Genomic DNA, 18,108 nt, shown 5'->3' with positions numbered 1-18,108 from the left:
CGTTGTCAGTCCATCGCCTATAACTCTCAACCCGCTTGGGTCAGCATATTTCTCGTGCTCAAAAACCAACCAAAACATCTTTTTTTTCCAACTCAACAATGCTCGTTTTTCTCAGAATCGTACTGAAATTTAATCAACAGCCAAATGAGAAAAACATTTAACAGCAATTTCCATCCGTGCAGGCACACTTGGAGAATGATTGTCACATATACAGTGGAGGAAATTAGCTCTATTTTTCTGTAGGATCAATTACTGCTCCCTCAGGACACCTGGCCCTTTTTAATGTTATGATAAGTTAATTATACACATAAATTATCATTTCAGGCCATCTGTACTCACACAAAGTACTTTAACATACACCTCAAAGGTCATTTTAAGTGTAAGAAAAAAAAAGAAAGATCCTTAGTGTTTTTGCGTGATCATCACAAAGTGGATGTTTTTACCTAAAACATCTGAAAATGTTGGTGTTTTCTAAATGTCTAAATAAATTCATATAAAGTGTATTTTCTAGATTCCAGCAACAATAAAAAACGTTAAATACTATATATGAGTGTCCACGTCCCCATGTTTATTTTGGCGAGGTTAACAGAGCTGCTTATAGATCCCATGAGACTAAAGCTTATGAATGAAATGAATACCCATGAAGTTCTGCAGTAGTGGCGCCTACTCTCCCCAGGTGACCTTATTATAAGGAAAACTGCGGTTTCTTTATAAGGCAGACATCTTGTATTTTTTAACTACAATACTTTGACGATTAATCTTGACTTCCCTTCAACATCATGTGTATTTGGTGGTTAAGAGTTGTAAGGCAAAGATAAATAACAATGTACCCTAAATCCCTCTATGTGTGCTTATATTATGATGTAAAAACAACAATCTTCACACAGAGTCCATGTCTGTTAAAAGAGGCAGTTCAAGTTACTATTGAGGTCAATGAGGTTCATGTTTGCCCCGGCCTCCGATAGCTGCTCCTGGACCAGCCTGGCATACAGGATCTCCTCAGTCTATGGGCCTGATTAACATGCGAACAGACTTCATGGAATAGAAGCCTCCGCCGTAGTCGGCCCAGAAGATCCCGTCTTGAAATTTGCTGCGGTAGACGCCTCCGGTGTACCAGACACCGTTCAGGTTGGCTTGGCCACAAGCGTTGTACCACCAGCCTCCTTTATGGAAATGGGCACAGTTACCTGCAGTGGAGAAACAGGAAGAAAGATGGTTAGCTTTGTGAAGAAATATTTTAAACAGAGGAACTAACTCTAAGAAGCAAGAAGGAGACAAGCTGAAAGACATTTCAGTTGTTAAAAATAAAACATTCTGCTTACATTTGTGTCACGTTGTATCGAGGTGAATGTTTCTGAGACTGTAATCAAAGGAGTAATTCAAGAAAACTATGGAGATAATTTTCTCCCCAATCAGAAAAGTTGATCTTTTTTTTTAGCCATCTAAATATGATAATAAACATGGATTGAGTCTGGAAAAAAGTCAGACATTGTTTCAAAAAATGATTGATAAATAAAATGTTTTCTTCTGGAAGGATCTTTATTTGGTTTGCTGATTTTACACAGGTCATGTCCTCAATCCAACTTCTCTGGATTGTGAGTAAATATTTCTGTGAGGCATTGTTGTATTCCTAACAAAGGGACTGGGGCAAGCGGCAACCTCCGGTCTAACAATATGAGTCCAATGCGGAAGTGCTAAAAACTGCAGTTCATCGAAGATCCGCTTGAGGCTGGCTCCGGAAGTACCGGAAACTACATTAACACAAAATTCAAAAAAGCCAATCTTTACAGCAGAAATAAACATGTTTACAGCCTGGTACAAAGGACGAGTGTAGTCTGGATAGCTCATCTCTCGATCAGCACACACTGTTTTTTCTAATGCGCCAATTTCGAATATATTGGGATTACGAGTCTTCCAATGAGAGGCACAGCTGACTTGATTGACAGGTGGGAACACTGTAGCTGTTGGCTAGGAAGCCCAAAGCCTGCCTCTTTACGTCACAATCGCTCGACAGCAGCAATATGGCTCCCGCCAACGACTGGCCTCAAAACAGTGCTTCAGAAACAGATGGGTGACGTCCATATTTTATACAGTCTATGGACTGGGGCCACATTCAATTACCCTTCATATAAAAGTCTGTGCACCATCCACCAGCTTGAGTAAACCTTGTTTCAAAATATGTTAGAACTACAGTATGAGAGTCTGTTTTTTATTGTAAAATTAGGGCTGCCGGCATAAAAGCAGTAATCGCAATGCATTTAAGGTTAAAAATTGTCGCCTTCATTTCTTAAAATCATGTTATTTGCACACTGTAGTTAAGCCACTGCAACGTTTTCCTGTTGCTGCCATGATTGAAAATAGCAAGATAACAGCGAGTCTGAGTTTCAGCTCTAGTTTGAGCTACCACCTACGAGCTCAGCAAACAAGAGCAGCTAATCAGACTGATGTCAGTGGGCATTACAAACTGCAAGAGAGCAGGAGAAAGGAGTCTTTACATTTCAACAAAATATGACACGCTTAAAATGAGACTGTTTGGTATAACAGAATGAAGGGACCCCTTGTTCATGTACCTGCAAAGCCGTCCTTGTCTCGATCTAGAGTAGTGAATTGTTTTCCGTTGTGGCTGCTGAGGGAGTCCCCAGCGTTGCCCTGGTAGATACCCAAACGCAGACGGAAACCTTCACTCTCAGGCTCCAGATGGAAGCTGCTGTACTGAGCATAGACCTTCTTGTCCATCCAGTCCTCCAGCTCCACCAGCAGCTTATAGTCCCCCTGTCTCCCCAGCTTGTAGATGCCTTCCAGACCAAGCCAGTACTCCCCGTCTATGTTGCCAAAGCCGCTCTGAGTCAAAGGAAGAACAAAAGGATGGTTACGTTTAGAGTTTGGGAAAAAATGCCAATTGTTTAGCCTGATGAGAATTGTTTAGGAACATAAACCCATCTTGTGGATGAGTCTTTGGGATTGTGACAGAGCAAATGAGAATTTCCCTATTGATGGCGTTTGGATTATGGATAAGATAAACTACAGGACTTCAAAAGAGACTGTGGCGAAAGAATGCCTCACTGTCTTTGAAATGACTAACAGTGACATGTTGTTTAGTTTCTGCAGGAAAATAAGCATCCATCTCCAGATTCTGGTTTCTCACTCAAACCTCACAGATCTCTTGGATCACAGCTAATGGCGAAACTGGCCAGCTCCCTTAGTGTTGAATAACCACGAGCAATCTACGCCTGGCGTGTGTATCCAGAACACTTCACTTGGTAGAGAAAGTTGAGGTTTGTGATTGTGGATTAGTAGTATGAGCCAACAGATGATGAACGATGTAGGGTTTCAGTCGTGGCCTTGTCTCTGTTGCCGTGTGTGCGTACATGTGGTGGCTTTGTGGGAGAGCGCAGAGGCAAATCAATGTTGAAGAGAGCAATTTAGCTTCTAGTTACACATGCACAAGCCTGGCGTGGCTGAATGGAAACCTGGATTGTAGCGGCTGCCAGCAGTGATATATACTCCGTCTCATTCTCACAGAGCTTTGATGAGAGGGCCTATATGGTGTGGCGTAGTAAGCCAACCAGCCATTCATCCAGGAAGGCACCACAGTAGTAGCGGTTTTGGAAAGAAACATCTGCAGATTGAGCTGTGGAACATACCTTCCTAGTGGGGCATCTACTGTTTCATAATGGGAATCTCAAACCAAATGACCTTCACGAAAGGCGCTGCTGACAGGGCATTATATTTTATTGTAAATGAAAACACAAGGATTCCAGACAGGGAAATAGTCCCATAGACCCCAGATGGTTTGCCCAGTTGGGTCATATAACAGCACCCCTACTGACCCTGTATGACTAAAATAGTTGACTCCGGAGAGGAGAGAGAAAAATTGGCAGAGAAAGTGTCTGTGTCATCACCTTGTAGTTGTCCCAGTTTCTAAAGAAGTTAACAGATCCATCTCTCCTGCTCTGGATGACAGTCCAGCCCCCATTGTCGATATCCTGTTCACACCAGGCCTGTACTGGTCTCTCTGCTTCGTCTGGTTTGATCAGATACATACCGCTGGTGCTGTGGCCAGCTTCCTGTGCATCGAGACAGTCTCTGAATGGGCCTAAAGGAAAGACAAACAAGAGAGGTCAGTAGTTGGTAAGATAGACGGGGACATGCTGGAAGTGAGACTGTGGAAAGTGTTGAACTAGACAGTCAGTGTTTGAACTTTTGAACAGGGTAACTTTCCTAGTTTAATATTGTAGAACTACTTGTTCTGGGGTGTTTTTCTCCTGTTTACTTACATTTTTAGTGACAGCTTCATTTACACATTGTCAAAATAGCTAAATTGGGGTGCCATTGGCCTAGTGGTCTAAGCGTGCACCCCATATACAGAGGCTAGTCCTCGTCGCATCGGTTGCAGGCGCAATTCCAAGCCTCTACCATTTGCTGCATGTCTTCCCCATTCCCTATACCTCACATTTCCTGTTTCTCTCCAGCTTTCCATGCCAGCATACTTTAGCTAAAGCAAGCTGTAACTCTTAGGCTAGCATTAATAGGCTGTGCTGTTTATTCCCTTATATTCTTGTTTTCCAATGCTTAAAGGTGCTTTCATTTAAACTTTGTCTAAAAGACTGAATGTGGTGGAAACCAAAATTTGACTGGGCATGGAGTCACAGTGTTTTTGCTTTGTGGAGCAGTTTTAGACAATTTTGGAAACAGATTACATGAGAGATGATGTAGTCACTGTCTGAGAGCAAACTAAGTAGAACCAACGAATAAACAGGGACAAACATCACACAAGCAGACATAGTAATAGAAAACACATTTCTCTAAGACAAGATGTCCTCTCAGAACACTCACAGCAGCAGAGTAAGGAGCCAATTCCCTCACTGTGGCAAGACAGTACTTAAATACCATATATGACCTTCATTACCTTCATTTAAGGTAAAATAACAAAATACCAACTTTATTCGCATTTTCTTTAGATTTTAAGAATATCCCATTATTGAGATTATTTTTGGATGATTACCATTACCATTAAACAAACTCAATAACATTGATGTGGTCTGCATGGTATTACCCATTGGTTTCTGATGCAGAATTTAGAAGCCTATCAACGGCGGCCACCATATTGGAAATGCTGACTCAATCTAACTTCCGGTCAAATTATGAGGCAAAGAAGGGGAGGTGAGGCGGGCTGCCATCCTCCCGGCTAATAGCTACTGTCTATCTTGTTGCAGATACAGATCCCTTTAGTGTAGGCGAGTCCACTTTGGTAGAAGCTTTGTCCCGTTGGCCATAGCACTGCTAAACAAAATGCCCATGTAATGTGTCCGGTGTGTTCATATGTGTCCGGTGTGTATATATGTGGGATGATGTGCTTCATTGTTGTGAGGCTGGGTGGATGTTTATTGTTTATTTGTGTTTTATACATGTATTCTTGGTACAGACGGTGACAACAAATTTCCTTATTAAGGACAAATATCAATCAATCAATCAATCAATCAATCAATCAATCAATCAATCAATCAATCAATCAGTCTATCTATCTATCTATCTATCTATCTATCTATCTATCTATCTATCTATCTATCTATCTATCTATCTATCTATCTATCTATTTATCTATCTATCTATCTATCTATCTATCTATCACCTAAAAATCATACATTGAGTGCAGATAGAGAAATTAGCTATTTAAACGTGGACACAATATGATTGGCTGTTCATTTATATGATGATGTTGCTGTATGTCAGAGAGTTCTATTAATGTCTAATATGTTTGAATATGACATATTTTTTAAGTCAGTGATAGAGTTTGGAAAAAGACAGCTAACCAACATAGCTCAGGGAAGCTCCGGTTGCCGTTATGCTAGCCTAGCTATTGTTCTCCCTGTTTGCCCCCTTTTTAAAAATGTGTATGGCCAAAAAAATGTATGCAGTTAAACTTAAGTCAGTAAGTCTAAATCTTAAGCTCAAGGTTGACTTAGCATGTAGTCACTGTGTTTTTGCTTTATAGGGTAGTTTTAGCCACTTTTAGTAGAGAACAACATGACTGTCATGAATTTACATGAAAGACTTTGTAGTCACAGTCTGAGGGCTGAGTAGGAAAAAACAGTAAACAAGAACAAAAATCACACAAGCAGACAGAATAATAGAGAACACATTTTAAACAAAGATGTTTACTATGTTGTCCAAGAACAGCAGCAGAGAATGGAGAAAATTACGTCATTCTAACACAAAATTACTTGCTTTCATTTGTGGTAAAAACAAAATGGTTAACCCACCCTATAGGTGAACCACATCTGCTTTTTCTCAAAGTATTTCAACATTCTCATTACAAGATTTTCAATTAAAACCACATGTAGCTGTGTGTTTGTTTAAAGGTGGAGTACCCCCTCCAGGTTAATAATAATAATAATGTAAAGGAAGCCCATTCAGTTCATGAAGTATGCCAGAAGTGCTTTAACTTTGTGGTTAGCAGTCTATCATGGCAGCCTGGTTGCGTCTCACATGTAATGGAAAAGTCTAGAAAAGGATCATTTTCATACTTAGCTGCACTGAAACTAAAGCTACACACTTTATTATTTTTGGGCGAGGGCAATCTTAATGTGTCAGGTATTTCTGTTGATGAGCAAAATCACACTGTTTAGGTCTTTCTTTGCTTTGCTTTAAGTCCCATTCCTTACTTCAGACATTACAACATTTTTATTTCCATCTGGGTTTGTGTTCTTTATGTTGAGCAGTGAACTGAGCTCTAGCTGAGTTTGCAAATCTCTAACCTTTGAAAATAAGGCCACTGACTAACATCTGTCTAACTCTGATTATTATTTGGTTGCGGTTAGCCTGAAACCAATGTCCACTAAATATTTGACCATGAATGTTTCAGAATTTTGTGGCTGAATTAATCAAATGATGAATGGAAATAAATAAGCAGGTGGAAGGATGAATGGATCATCCACCAACTTACTCACCTTCAGTACTGAAGTTCCTCTGTGGTGGTTTCTGGACTTCCAGGGTGCCACTTGTTGGTGACGGCCCAGAGCGAGAGCCTCTCTCTCGGGCAAACCCTCGTGCATTGTCCCTCTGGATCTCATTGGTGAAACGAGGCACATTAACAGGAATGTTTTCTGGTACCACCTGCACAAGTGGAGGACCCACTGGTGGCTGCTCATGCCTACGACTGTACACCTGCATACATCGCTCCTCTAATGCACCAATCAGCACAGACTGGTTGTTCACTATTGCAGATAGGGCTGCATATTTGGCCTCCAGTTCCCTGTACCTGGAGGCCAAGCGTAGTGACTCAGTCGTAGCATTTAGGACGCGTGTCTCCAGCTGTGCCAGCTCTAGAGAGTTGTCCCTCTTCCTGATGATCTCATGCAGCAGCTGCATGTAGAGCTGAGTCACTCTAGAGTTCATGTTCCTGCTTTCCTTCCTCAACAGCTTCATCTCATTCACCAAATTGCCATCTACATCCACCACCAGCTTCAAGGTCTCCATTTCCCGACGCTGCTTTGACAGGAGATCTCGCACACCTGCCACGTCTAGACGTGTCACTCGGTCCTTGTCGGTTGAGTAACCGCGGGCGGCACAGATGGGTCCTGTGATCTTTTGTTCAGGGACCAGGAAGGTGTAGGAGCACTTCTTGTTGTCTCCACCGGCCTCTGGGGCTCTTCGTATCCGAGAGAGAATGGGGTGCTTGGCGAGGGCTTGGCTGCTGCTCCAGAGAGACAGACACAACAGAAAAAGTATACTCCATGTTCCAGGTCCCATGGTTCCTCCTCTCTTCTACAGTGAACAAGATCTGTCAAAAGAAAAGAGCAAGTGGAAGTGTTTAGGGTTGGCTGTATCTCATACACATATATCTCATAAGGATCCTATAATAAAGACCAAGAACAAACCAGCAAGATGTTAGCTAAGAATTTCAGACTTGCTGACCTATGTTTTGACACTTAAAGTTCACAGTTTCCAACCAAGTTCCTGGCAAAGATATTAGTCTCTTTAATGGCTCACTATATTTTAATTCACAGCTGATAGTAATTTGACGCAAGGGGCCCCTGTTTCCTGTTAACCTCATGCTGCTCCATAAGGTTTGGATCTGAGGTTTTGAGTAAAATGCCTAATCATCTATTTCAGGGATTTCAGGGACTTGTGTATGGACAGAACTTGTTGTGATCACCATATTGGTCCTTATCTTTGTTTTGAACACGCCAAAGTTCTGTTTTCTGATTGACAATCTTATCCTGATGTCTTTTAAATGGCATATTTATCACCCACCATGAATCTTTGCAGTGGAGGATGTAAAAAAAAAGAAAAAGCTGACACCTGCCTGCTGGAGTGTTTTCAGCAAAGACTGTACAAAAAGATGAATGGCACAGCTGACGTTATAAGTACTTCTAATCATTCTGATTAAGCCTTTGTACACGTGTTCATCATAAAGACAGATGTTAATTTTTATCAGCTGTTTGATAATAAAAAATAAGGAATGTGAAGTTGTTGACAGCTCTGTTGACAAATGTGGGCTTTTTTTGTTTTTATAAATTAGCAGAGTGGAGAAGAAACCAAGAGAGAAACAAACATCAACACAAGAATCTTTGAACTTCAATAATTGTGTGTCTACCTCAAATCAACATAAGACTATGTCCAGCTGTGGACCGTACCAGCCTCAAAGGATCTTTGACGTGTTATCATTGAGTTAAAAGTATGTTGTGGTAAGCGTGATGTCAATCTGGTGGTTCCACCCACCAGATCACTTCTGTGTATGGTATGGCTATGTAAGTGGTCAATGGTAAATGGCCTGTATTCATAAAGTACTTTTTTTCACTCTTCTGACCACTGAAAGCATTTTTACATTACGTCACATTCACCCATTCACACCACATTCACACACTGATGGCAGAGGTAGTTATGTAAAGCTGCCATCAGTATCAACCAATACCATTCACACACACTGACACAGCCACCAGGGACAGTTTTGATTAAGTGTCTTGCCAAAGGACACTTAAACTTCTCTACAGCTGGAAAATGGTCAGACTGTAGAGCGCACTGTATCCCACTACTTCAGGGAGAAGTACAACCTGCAGCTTAAGTACCCACACTTGCCCTGTCTTCAGGTGGGCCAGGAGCAGAAGCATACCTACCTGCCTCTTGAGGTGTGTAACATTGTAGCTGGTCAAAGGTGCATCAAGTAGCTAACAGACTTCTGTTTGAGAAGACCACCCCTACCCCAAGGGGCGTGTCCAGAACTTTTTGACCGGGATGGCCCAACTGAGGCTCTCACATAGGCAGGGGTGGCCAGTGCATTTACAAAAAAATAACATTTACCCTTTCTGTCTTCACAACCTACTTTCATTAAAGTATTAAACAGTTGTTATATTCCTTTTGACTTAAAGAAAAAAAACATGACCAAGTGGCATAAATCGTCTAAGCTTAATTCTTTAAGGACTTACAAAAGATGTTCTTTCAAAGTCACATTTGAGGGCACTAATAAAGAAATCTACTGTCAGCCTTTTAACTCATCCCAAATTATAGATTTTTAACAGAAACCCCACCTCTGACAAAGCAAACAGCAAATCATAGTTATATACAGTCATAGTTTTGAAATATATTATATCAAAATAATGAATCTGCTGGCTCGTGGTCTCTTCTGCTTTTGTAGGTCATGTGAAGGCATTAGCATTTATTTCAATCTCTTTTACAACCAAGTGTGTTTGTAAAAAAGACTTCCACAGGTAACAATTCTCAGCCTCTGCTGCATTTGGTATTTCTTAATTAGCATATCTTAGCATTCATGTATGCTAAACTTAAATGGTGACATTATACCTGGTTAACAGCGACATGTCAATGTATCCAGTCTATTTCTTGTATGCTGATGTTAGCATTAAACTCAACACACTTGTACAGGAATAGCCTCACAGAAATGATAACAGAGCTGTGTGTTTCTACATAAAGCATAGTCTATTCCTTAAACAACCAGGCTGTTTGTTTTAGCAAACAGAAGTCAAAGAGAAGTAAATTGTGTGTTTGTAGATGACTGTATTCAGTAAAAGAAGTATATATATATTTTGTTGGTGGGGATTATTGACAAAGACAGAATGGACTAAAAATAAAGTACAGTGTCTGTTTGTCATAACATGGGGACATGTAGTGCAACGCTGTGGCTTATTGTTGGTTTTTAGTAGGAGTTCTTGGATGAACTGTTCTGTATTGAGCTCAGGATTATGAATAATCAAGCTTTGGCTATACAAACAGTACTTGTTAGTAGGATGATTTCATTGTTGGCTTTGGCATTTTATTGGCTTCGCTGACTGTAAGAAGTATTAAACTCAACAGACTTTTTCTTATTGGGCCAAGTGGTGACAAGGAAGTGCTGCTCTTTGTTACCGCTTATTTTGTACAATTTCCTACCAGATGTTTTTCTTTCCCCCCCTCTAACCCGATATAATCCAACATAAGCACTGTGCCTGCAAATCCTAAATTGTCAAGGTGCATCTGCTGGCACAACACTGCATGCTTCCAGTTAAAACTCAACACTAGGGTTGTGCTTGATTATAAAGTAAGTGAGCATGAAAATCTGAAGTGAAAAGTAGCAGACGGTGGCAGAGACACAGCTGAAATCACATTAAATTCTGCAGACAGTCCTGCCCTTGGCAAGATGCACTTTCTGGTACACTTGTGGTGGACTAAGAGCAGCGCTACCCGCCTACCACAAATCTGTTATCGTAACTCAATTTTTCAATACATTCCCTCATGGTTTCTCTTTCATTAAGGCCACATCTGTATCAGGTGTCTGGGTGTGTGCGCAAGTGCCGGGATTTGTTTTTCATATTTCTGCCGATCTCATGGCTCAGACCTTCTCCAAACCTCCCCGATAGAGTTTCAATAGACCTGCTCTGGCACGCGTGGAGAATTAACATCTAAATATCCCTCTGAGTGTGACAAAATTTGACACAAAGCAAGAAGTGTGTGTCGCAACATGACTCTAATATAGCCATGGATGATATTACAAATATAATTTAATTAGGGTTTACTCTGCCCATCTTTCTCGACTGGTTACAGCAGATGTGTCTGGTTCTGCTCAAGGTTTCTGCCTGTGAAGTTTGTCTGGCCATTGTTAGCTAATGCTCACTCATTTTCAATTCATTATGGGTTTCTGTTACCAATGCAGCAAAGAGTACTGTCTGGATTGGCTCTCTGGAGTGTCGTGAGATAACTTTTGTTGCTATTTGGTCCTGTACAAATAAAAAGGGATTGATTAATTGATGATTTATTGTTCAATTAATGAGGCGTAAAACTGTGTGTTCCAGTAATGAGCGAAATGGTAGAAGTCAGCCAGGGGTAAATGTTGTCCTCATGACTCATATTAACTTGTGACATTTCTACCTGGCTGGTTCAAGGAGGACATTCTGATTTTGTGTAGGCATGAAAGAAGTGAAGTGTTCAGGGAGCAGCAGGGGGAGCAGGAATCCCTGGTTTATGAGTAATGTTTTCTGAGTCTATTTTTGGAAGGGAGGCTTGCCATTTGATCTTATTGGTTTTGACAGCACAATGAGTGGAACAGGAGGAGGGGGGTGACGTTCAAAAATGCATGCTAAGTGAAGGTCCCTCCTTGCACATTCAATAGCCAGGCTCGGATCCTAAAGTGGAGCGAATAGGAAGCCAACTCGAGGCTGATTTTGGCAGCAGGGAAAAATCCAACCAGAAGGCAGTCTGGTGAATGTGGCCAGTGAGGCTGACTAACCTTCATCTAACACTTCTGACAGGCATACAATATGATCCACTGCACATAGGAGCTCATCAAAACAAATCTGCAGAAGGTTTTAACAGATGCCAAAGAAGCAAAGATAAATGAGTCCAAGAGAGACAGCAGAGGCTTTGAGTCATTCCTGTGGTCGCTTCTTGATGTTTAGTTGCTCTGAAGAGTCCTGACCACACTTAATGGGACAGATCCCAGAGCATTACCTAAGCTCAAACTGCTGCTGAAGCTGAGTGGTATCCTTTATCATTGTCTAAGGGAAAAGAAGCTTGTCTAAAGGGAGTTATAGAATATCAAGTTTTTCATGTTTTCCCGGGAAAATTACACAAAGAAAGTGTATGAGCCAACTTTAGCGTTTAATAACTGGCTTGAAAGTTCAGCGGCACACACAAATCCCTTGAAGCCTGTATTTTTAGCTTCAGCAGTTTGTTTTGTTACAGATTATAAACCATCTGGGAGCAGAGGGAAAAGGCACTTTAAGGAAAATGGGCCATGTGTCAGAGCTCAGAAAACACCTTGGCACTCTCAGTCCATTATTATTACCAAGAAAGGACTTTTCCCTGTCTTTCCTTAATCACAGGTCATCCCCCTTCTATACCTCCGTCTCAGTGATTTGGCTCGTCTGCACGTCTGCACGTCTGCAACCACACAATATGAATCTCACAGGCCCTGGTCTGACAGGAGTGACAGTGTTTACATAAAGTTCTCCTCAGCCAGGGCTGTGAATCTCATCGGCAGTTCTTACCGCCAGGTTCCTCTCTGTCGTTCACACCCGGCTGGTCTTCATCAAGTCAACCACAGCAGCCATGGTTTTTTTCTTGACTTACAAAAAAGAGTATTTTCCTCTTCTCCTCGCTCACAGCCAGACCTGACCAGATCCAGTCACTCCATCTAGATTAATTCAGTCCTTGCTACCAGACAGGTCAAACTTTGTAGCGGGTTTTACCAACCGTGAGGAACAGGATGACACTGCCAGTCGCCCCACTGACTCTAAGTGGTCCCATTGAGGTCTAACTGTCTACTAGTATGCTCCCAATTAAAGTTTTTCTTTGACATTGAAATCCCCCAGAAAGCCTGTTCCAGGGAATAGATTTGTGTCCTGTTATTTCTGCTCCAACTTTCTTTCAACATACACTACAAGTCTATAAGAAATCAGAGTCCTCATTGTCTAACTTTGTTGTGGCTTTTGCTTGAAGCCAGCAGATTGTGAGGACTGCGACAATTAGCCCAGAAGTTATTCTGATGGTGCCACTGATTAGGTCTGTCTGCTAAGGGGATGACATGATTCATGACCTGGGTTGTACAGGGTATGACCATGGGTTTTTGCACCAGATACATCTATGAAATGTAGCATTTTACAGTTTTTTCATAGAATGGAAGTCTTAAGTACCTTAACCTCTACTTAAAGTTCAAATCTTTCCTTATTTCACCATTTTTCTTTGCATTCATGAGTTATTTAAAATTTCCCATTCATTGATGATTGAGAAAATCAGACATTTCTACTTTTTGTATCCTTTTGATTACACAAAAAGCACTCAAATGTAAGATAAAACTTTACCTGAGTATGTGAGTTCAGTTATCAGTCCAGGAGTTGCAGATAAGGCCCAGCTTGATGTCTCAGTTGTGTTGCCTACACAGGTTCATGCTCTCCATTCTCCTCCTTTCACTCTCAGTCCCCCTCTGTCTGTGCTCTCATTGAAAATGAAGGCCTGCTCACAGCTATGGCACAAGCAAAACCCCGTCCACCAGGAGAACAGTAGAGGGTGGTCCAAACTCAGAGAGAGGCAGGCTGACGGTGTGAGTTTTGCAGCAGAGGGAAGGCTTTGCCCTGCCTTCCTTGACTGATGTTGTGTAAAGTTTGAGAACAAAACACGAGGCTCCTCCTAATATGAGTTTTAGGTCAGACTGGCTGGGAGTCAGCAATAGTTTTGAGGACACTCAAAATCAGTCAAGCTGTAATCATTTACTTCTCCTAAGGTCTTGTTTACAATGCTGTGCTGCTCCCACAGGCTATTTGTCTGTCAGGTTTGTAGAAGTTGATGACATGCACATCAACTCTCCTTTTTCTTCTCTCACAAACAGCTTCATTTGTCACAAAAATTCCTCATAGTCTACTTACTTTTTCTCATAAAGCTGTTTCCCATCGCCTCAAATCTAATGACTGAGTGATCCTGGCGATCCAGTAGCTTAAGCATAATAATGAAGGAATTGTTTTGGATGTGAGTGTTTCTGCTGTTTTTGCTCCAAATATGGGATCAGTGTGTCTCTTGTGGCCGTCCAAAAGCTATTGGCAGCTGTGTTTATTTGGTTATGAGGACAATAAGCAGAGGGGCTTTGCAGACAAAAAAGAACGGCCCTCAGCAAAATGTTTTGAATGGAGGAGGAAGCACAGGCTTTGATGCATGGGGATTCTCTACATGGGGAGAAATACTTCAGCATGTGGGAGGAAGGATTTGTTAATAAGCACACAAGGCAACCCAAATGTAGGAGTGTGGATGCATGTGTGCATGTGCCATATACATGCATGAGACCATATGTTGTGTATGTGTGTTAAGAGTGTGTGCCTCCTAGGTGGTCGGTTGTGTATAATAGAGGTCATGCTATTTAAATAAATTATACATGGAAGAACATGTGTGTGGAGGAAGCTGTTACTGAAAGAAGCTAAAAAACACATTATGTGCTAACTCGAACCACGTCTGGATATCACTATATCTGCAACACATTAAACAAGCACTACTCTTGTGTAGTCAGGGTTTCTCAACATGTGGGTTGAGTCCAACTGGGGTCTCAAGAGAAGTCTGTGGGGTCCAAGGGCAAGAAAGGGATAAGAGAGATTAAATCTGTTTTGAAACCCTTACTTTTATGGAAAGTTTCTGTATATCTTTTTGTGATTTAACAGATAATTCAAATTCAAAATCTTCAAAATCTTCCTCAATGACAGCCCAGACATCCTTTTGCCTAACTCCTCATAATTCATAAAGGCTATGAATATCAGAAAGTGAACTCCATGATTTATTGTGTGTTTTGGCCACTGATTGTGACTTTTTAAAACTTAAATTAAAACATGACTTCTAAGTGTCCCAAATGAACTCTTTTTACAGGAGCCCTTAAGTCACATTATTTATACATTTCAACAAAGCACAGTGCTTATTTCCTTTTTTTTTCATGACAGGGGGCCCCCCATGTTTACAAAAATATGGGGTGCCCCTTTTTGATTTTTACCCATGTCCCAGGAAAGTCTTGTGAACATCCCTGCTTAGAGTATTTTTCTGGTTTGATGTTCAGAGTGGATCTTCAAGCTCAAGATATTTTGTTTAGTTGGCCTACCAAAAATTATGTTTTCATCTGAGCAGACAAGCCCTCATATTGGATAATTGCTTAGCTCTCTCTGTGAGCCCCTCCTTGTGGCTAAATTAGTTTATTACCAGCTCCAACTTCACAGTGGTAGGTCCATTTTTAATTCTACATGGAAGAATCAAAGTTCTACTTAATGATAGATAGATAGATAGATAGATAGATAGATAGATAGATAGATAGATAGATAGATAGATAGATAGATAGATAGATAGATAGATAGATAGATAGATAGATAGATAGATAGATAGATAGATAGATAGATGTTAAAACTGCTTCAACATTAATGAACTAGCTTACATGACTGGTGTGATTCAAACTTTTTTAAATTGAATGTTGGAAAGGCCAAAGAACTTATTGTTGATTTTAGAAGAAAGTAAAAAGAAGTCTATCCTGTGATAATAAAGGGTCAGCAGATTGAGATTGTGCAGTTTTATAAATATCTCGGTGTCGTGCTTGACAATAAATCAAACTGGAAAAAGAACACCAAGGTTGTATTCAAAACGGCTCAGGCAAGACTCTTCTTCCTGAGGAAACTACGATCGTTCAACACTAGCAGGAACCTACTTCATGTTTTTTATCAGGGAATTTTGGCTAGTGACCTCTTTTATGCTGTGCTGGGGGGGCAGCATTTGTCTTGATGACAGAAAAATAATCAATAAGCTGATCAGAAAGGCTAGTTCTGTAATTGGGATTACCCCTGACTCTCTTGAGGTTACCTTGGAGAAGAGAACTAGGACTAAATTAAAAACTGTTGTGATCTTTGAAGGTGATCCCCTGCACAATGTTTTTAATGGACTGAGAAGCTCCTTCAGTGAGCGACTGGTGATGCTGCAGTGCTCCACAGAATGTCTTAGAAGGTCCTTTGTTCCTGCAGCAGTCAGATTTTTTAATGAACATTTATAGTTATGGATCTGACCCATAGCTGTTAATCATGCCTCAAATGGTGTGACTGTGTTATTTGTTTATTTGTCATGTTTTTGAGACTGTACTGTCTTATTGATGGTTGATTCTGTGAACAGACCCTTGTAGCATTTAAATTTTCCCCACAGGGGATCAATAAAGTTATCTAATCTAATCTAATCTAATCTAATCTAATCTAATCTAATCTAATCTAATCTAATCTAATCCCTGCGAGCTCTGGGTCTGCTCCCAGTTGGACGTGCCACACCTCTAAAAGGAGGCATCCAGGAGGCATCCTTAACAAAGACCCAAACCACCTTAACTGACTCCTTTATATGCCAAGGAGCAATGACTTTACTCCAAGCTACTTCTTGGTGTTATTGAATTCGGATTAATATAAAACCAACGTGCATCCTGCATTTAATTTGGGAAATCCATTTTTCAAAAATGTCTGCTGTGCTGCTGTTAATCCGTACAAAGAAAGCATGGGTAAGAGCACATTTTTAAAGAAGGTACTTACATCAAATTTCTGTCTTGAGGAACATGTCTTCTTCCCTTTTGGTTTGCCGGGCTTTGAAGCAGCAGTGCCTCCTTGCCACTGTAACGGCCCTGCACCCTCTCCAGGAAAGCAAAAGAACACAACACAAGATGAAGATGCTATCTCAAACGTAGTTTAATTTCAGTTAACCAAGTTTCCAATTAAATAGTCTCTTGCTGGCTGTACAGGAATGATCAACTAATAATTTGCGTTATGCAATTTAGGGATTGTCGGTCTCTGAACACAGCAATTTGCTTTTTTTTTGTCAAATAAACCCCTAAAATCTGTACCTAAAATAACTAACTTTTCAATAATTGTAAAGAGCCAATAACTCCTGGGTGTTCTCACCTTAAATAAAAACAACCACACCACATAATCAGTAAGGGAAACAACCACAGACTTTTGTTAATTAGTTTGAACCATAGACTGTAAAAGGTCTGAACAAGACAGCTTCAATATATAAAATCTTACACTTCCTCTAATGACCTCTAGTTAACTATTGGTGACGTCACACGCACTGACCAATCACACGCGGTCACATTGAGACAGTTTAACAACAAGAGCGACTGAAATCAACATAATATTTCACATTTTCTTTTCTCAGCTTTAAAGCGAAGATATTAGTTAAAATATGAAATATTTACATGTCAACGTTTGCTGAACGACGCCCTGCTGTGTGGTTTGTCCTTAATTTTCGTTCCCGTCTTCTGTTTTTCACTTTGCTCTGACTCTTTCTGCAGGTTGTTGTTAGATTCAGCTGGTGTTAAACTGTCGTCAGCTTTCACACACTTAATGCTACAAACCTCTATTTGGGACCTACTGCTCTTGTCCACTTTGCCCTGCAGAGAGCGGGCGGATTAGGTGATTTAAATGGGCTTTACTTGCTGTGCAGTCACTCATCTGTTGAGGTTAAAATTAGACTCTTGCAGTGTTACAGGTCTTGTGTTACTCTGTGGCTCTACTGAAGAATCCTTGAAGACAACTGTCAGGACTTACATGTGCTTCTGAAATTCATATAATGTGATCAGACAACTGTTATTCAAATGTAGGGCATTATATAGAGCCATTACCACCTGTTCAAATCAAAATGTTAAACAGTACTCTGAATATCGGTTGATGATTCTACTGTAAATGGGGACCTGCACACCCATGTTGATTTTAAACATAGCCTATAATGTATTCTGTAACAATAGGTAGCCTACCTTTTCACATGACATGCCCTGGCCTATATTCTAGCAGTGGGTTGACTGCATTGCTTCCCTAGGTGCCCTCGTGCTCGAAAGAAATCACGCTTGAGAGCCTTCTTGGATTAGATGAAACATTACAAATTGCTTTCTCTGTGGCCTTTCATTGGAAATGCATGAAAAAGTGCCCTCTGGATGCCCCTCAGATGTACAAAATTATAAAAAGTGGCCTCAGAATGCCCCTCAGATGTTTACATTGTAAAAAAGTGCCCACTGGATGTAGTTATATATCAATAGTTTTGTGTTTTCCTTTTTCATAATTCATTTTTCAACGGAATTGTACGGTGGCCCTGAAGTGCAAATCACAACGGCAAATCAGAAAACACAACGGCAAA

The 18,108-nt window shown here is 40.7% G+C and overlaps 1 protein-coding gene across 3 annotated transcripts; it reads right to left on the bottom strand.

Moving 5' to 3' along the window:
• Window positions 1–547: 547 nt before the first annotated feature.
• Window positions 548–17,255, bottom strand: LOC117826618 (angiopoietin-related protein 1-like). 3 transcript variants are annotated; one of them, XM_034702803.1, is made up of 7 exons: window positions 17,174–17,255; window positions 16,512–16,609; window positions 13,293–13,453; window positions 6,951–7,783; window positions 3,903–4,096; window positions 2,571–2,841; window positions 548–1,187 (listed from the first exon to the last, which is right to left on the bottom strand). In XM_034702803.1, exons 4-7 carry the CDS (start codon window positions 7,750–7,752, stop codon window positions 1,000–1,002), a joined length of 1,455 nt encoding a protein of 484 aa, XP_034558694.1. In that variant the 5' UTR covers window positions 7,753–7,783; window positions 13,293–13,453; window positions 16,512–16,609; window positions 17,174–17,255; the 3' UTR covers window positions 548–999. The 3 variants fall into 3 exon arrangements, with proteins under 3 accessions (XP_034558694.1, XP_034558695.1, XP_034558696.1); XM_034702804.1 differs by lacking the exon at window positions 13,293–13,453; XM_034702805.1 differs by lacking the exons at window positions 13,293–13,453; window positions 16,512–16,609; window positions 17,174–17,255 and adding an exon at window positions 9,120–9,205.
• Between the last annotated feature and the right edge of the window lie 853 nt (window positions 17,256–18,108).

The sequence above is a fragment of the Notolabrus celidotus genome, chromosome 15 (assembly GCF_009762535.1).
Source record: "Notolabrus celidotus isolate fNotCel1 chromosome 15, fNotCel1.pri, whole genome shotgun sequence".
In the NCBI taxonomy this organism is placed as follows: domain Eukaryota; kingdom Metazoa; phylum Chordata; class Actinopteri; order Labriformes; family Labridae; genus Notolabrus; species Notolabrus celidotus.
This window is presented reverse-complemented; position numbering and strand designations above follow the sequence as displayed.

Excerpts from the sequence above, each read along its gene's own strand:
- LOC117826618 (XM_034702803.1), bottom strand. The coding sequence starts at position 7,752 with ATGGGACCTGGAACATGGAGTATACTTTTTCTGTTGTGTCTGTCTCTC. Across the intron at positions 4,097-6,950 it reads GAGGAACTTCAGTACTGAAG|GCCCATTCAGAGACTGTCTC; the intron begins GTGAGTAAGTTG and ends TCTTTCCTTTAG. Across the intron at positions 2,842-3,902 it reads GAAACTGGGACAACTACAAG|AGCGGCTTTGGCAACATAGA; the intron begins GTGATGACACAG and ends CCTTTGACTCAG.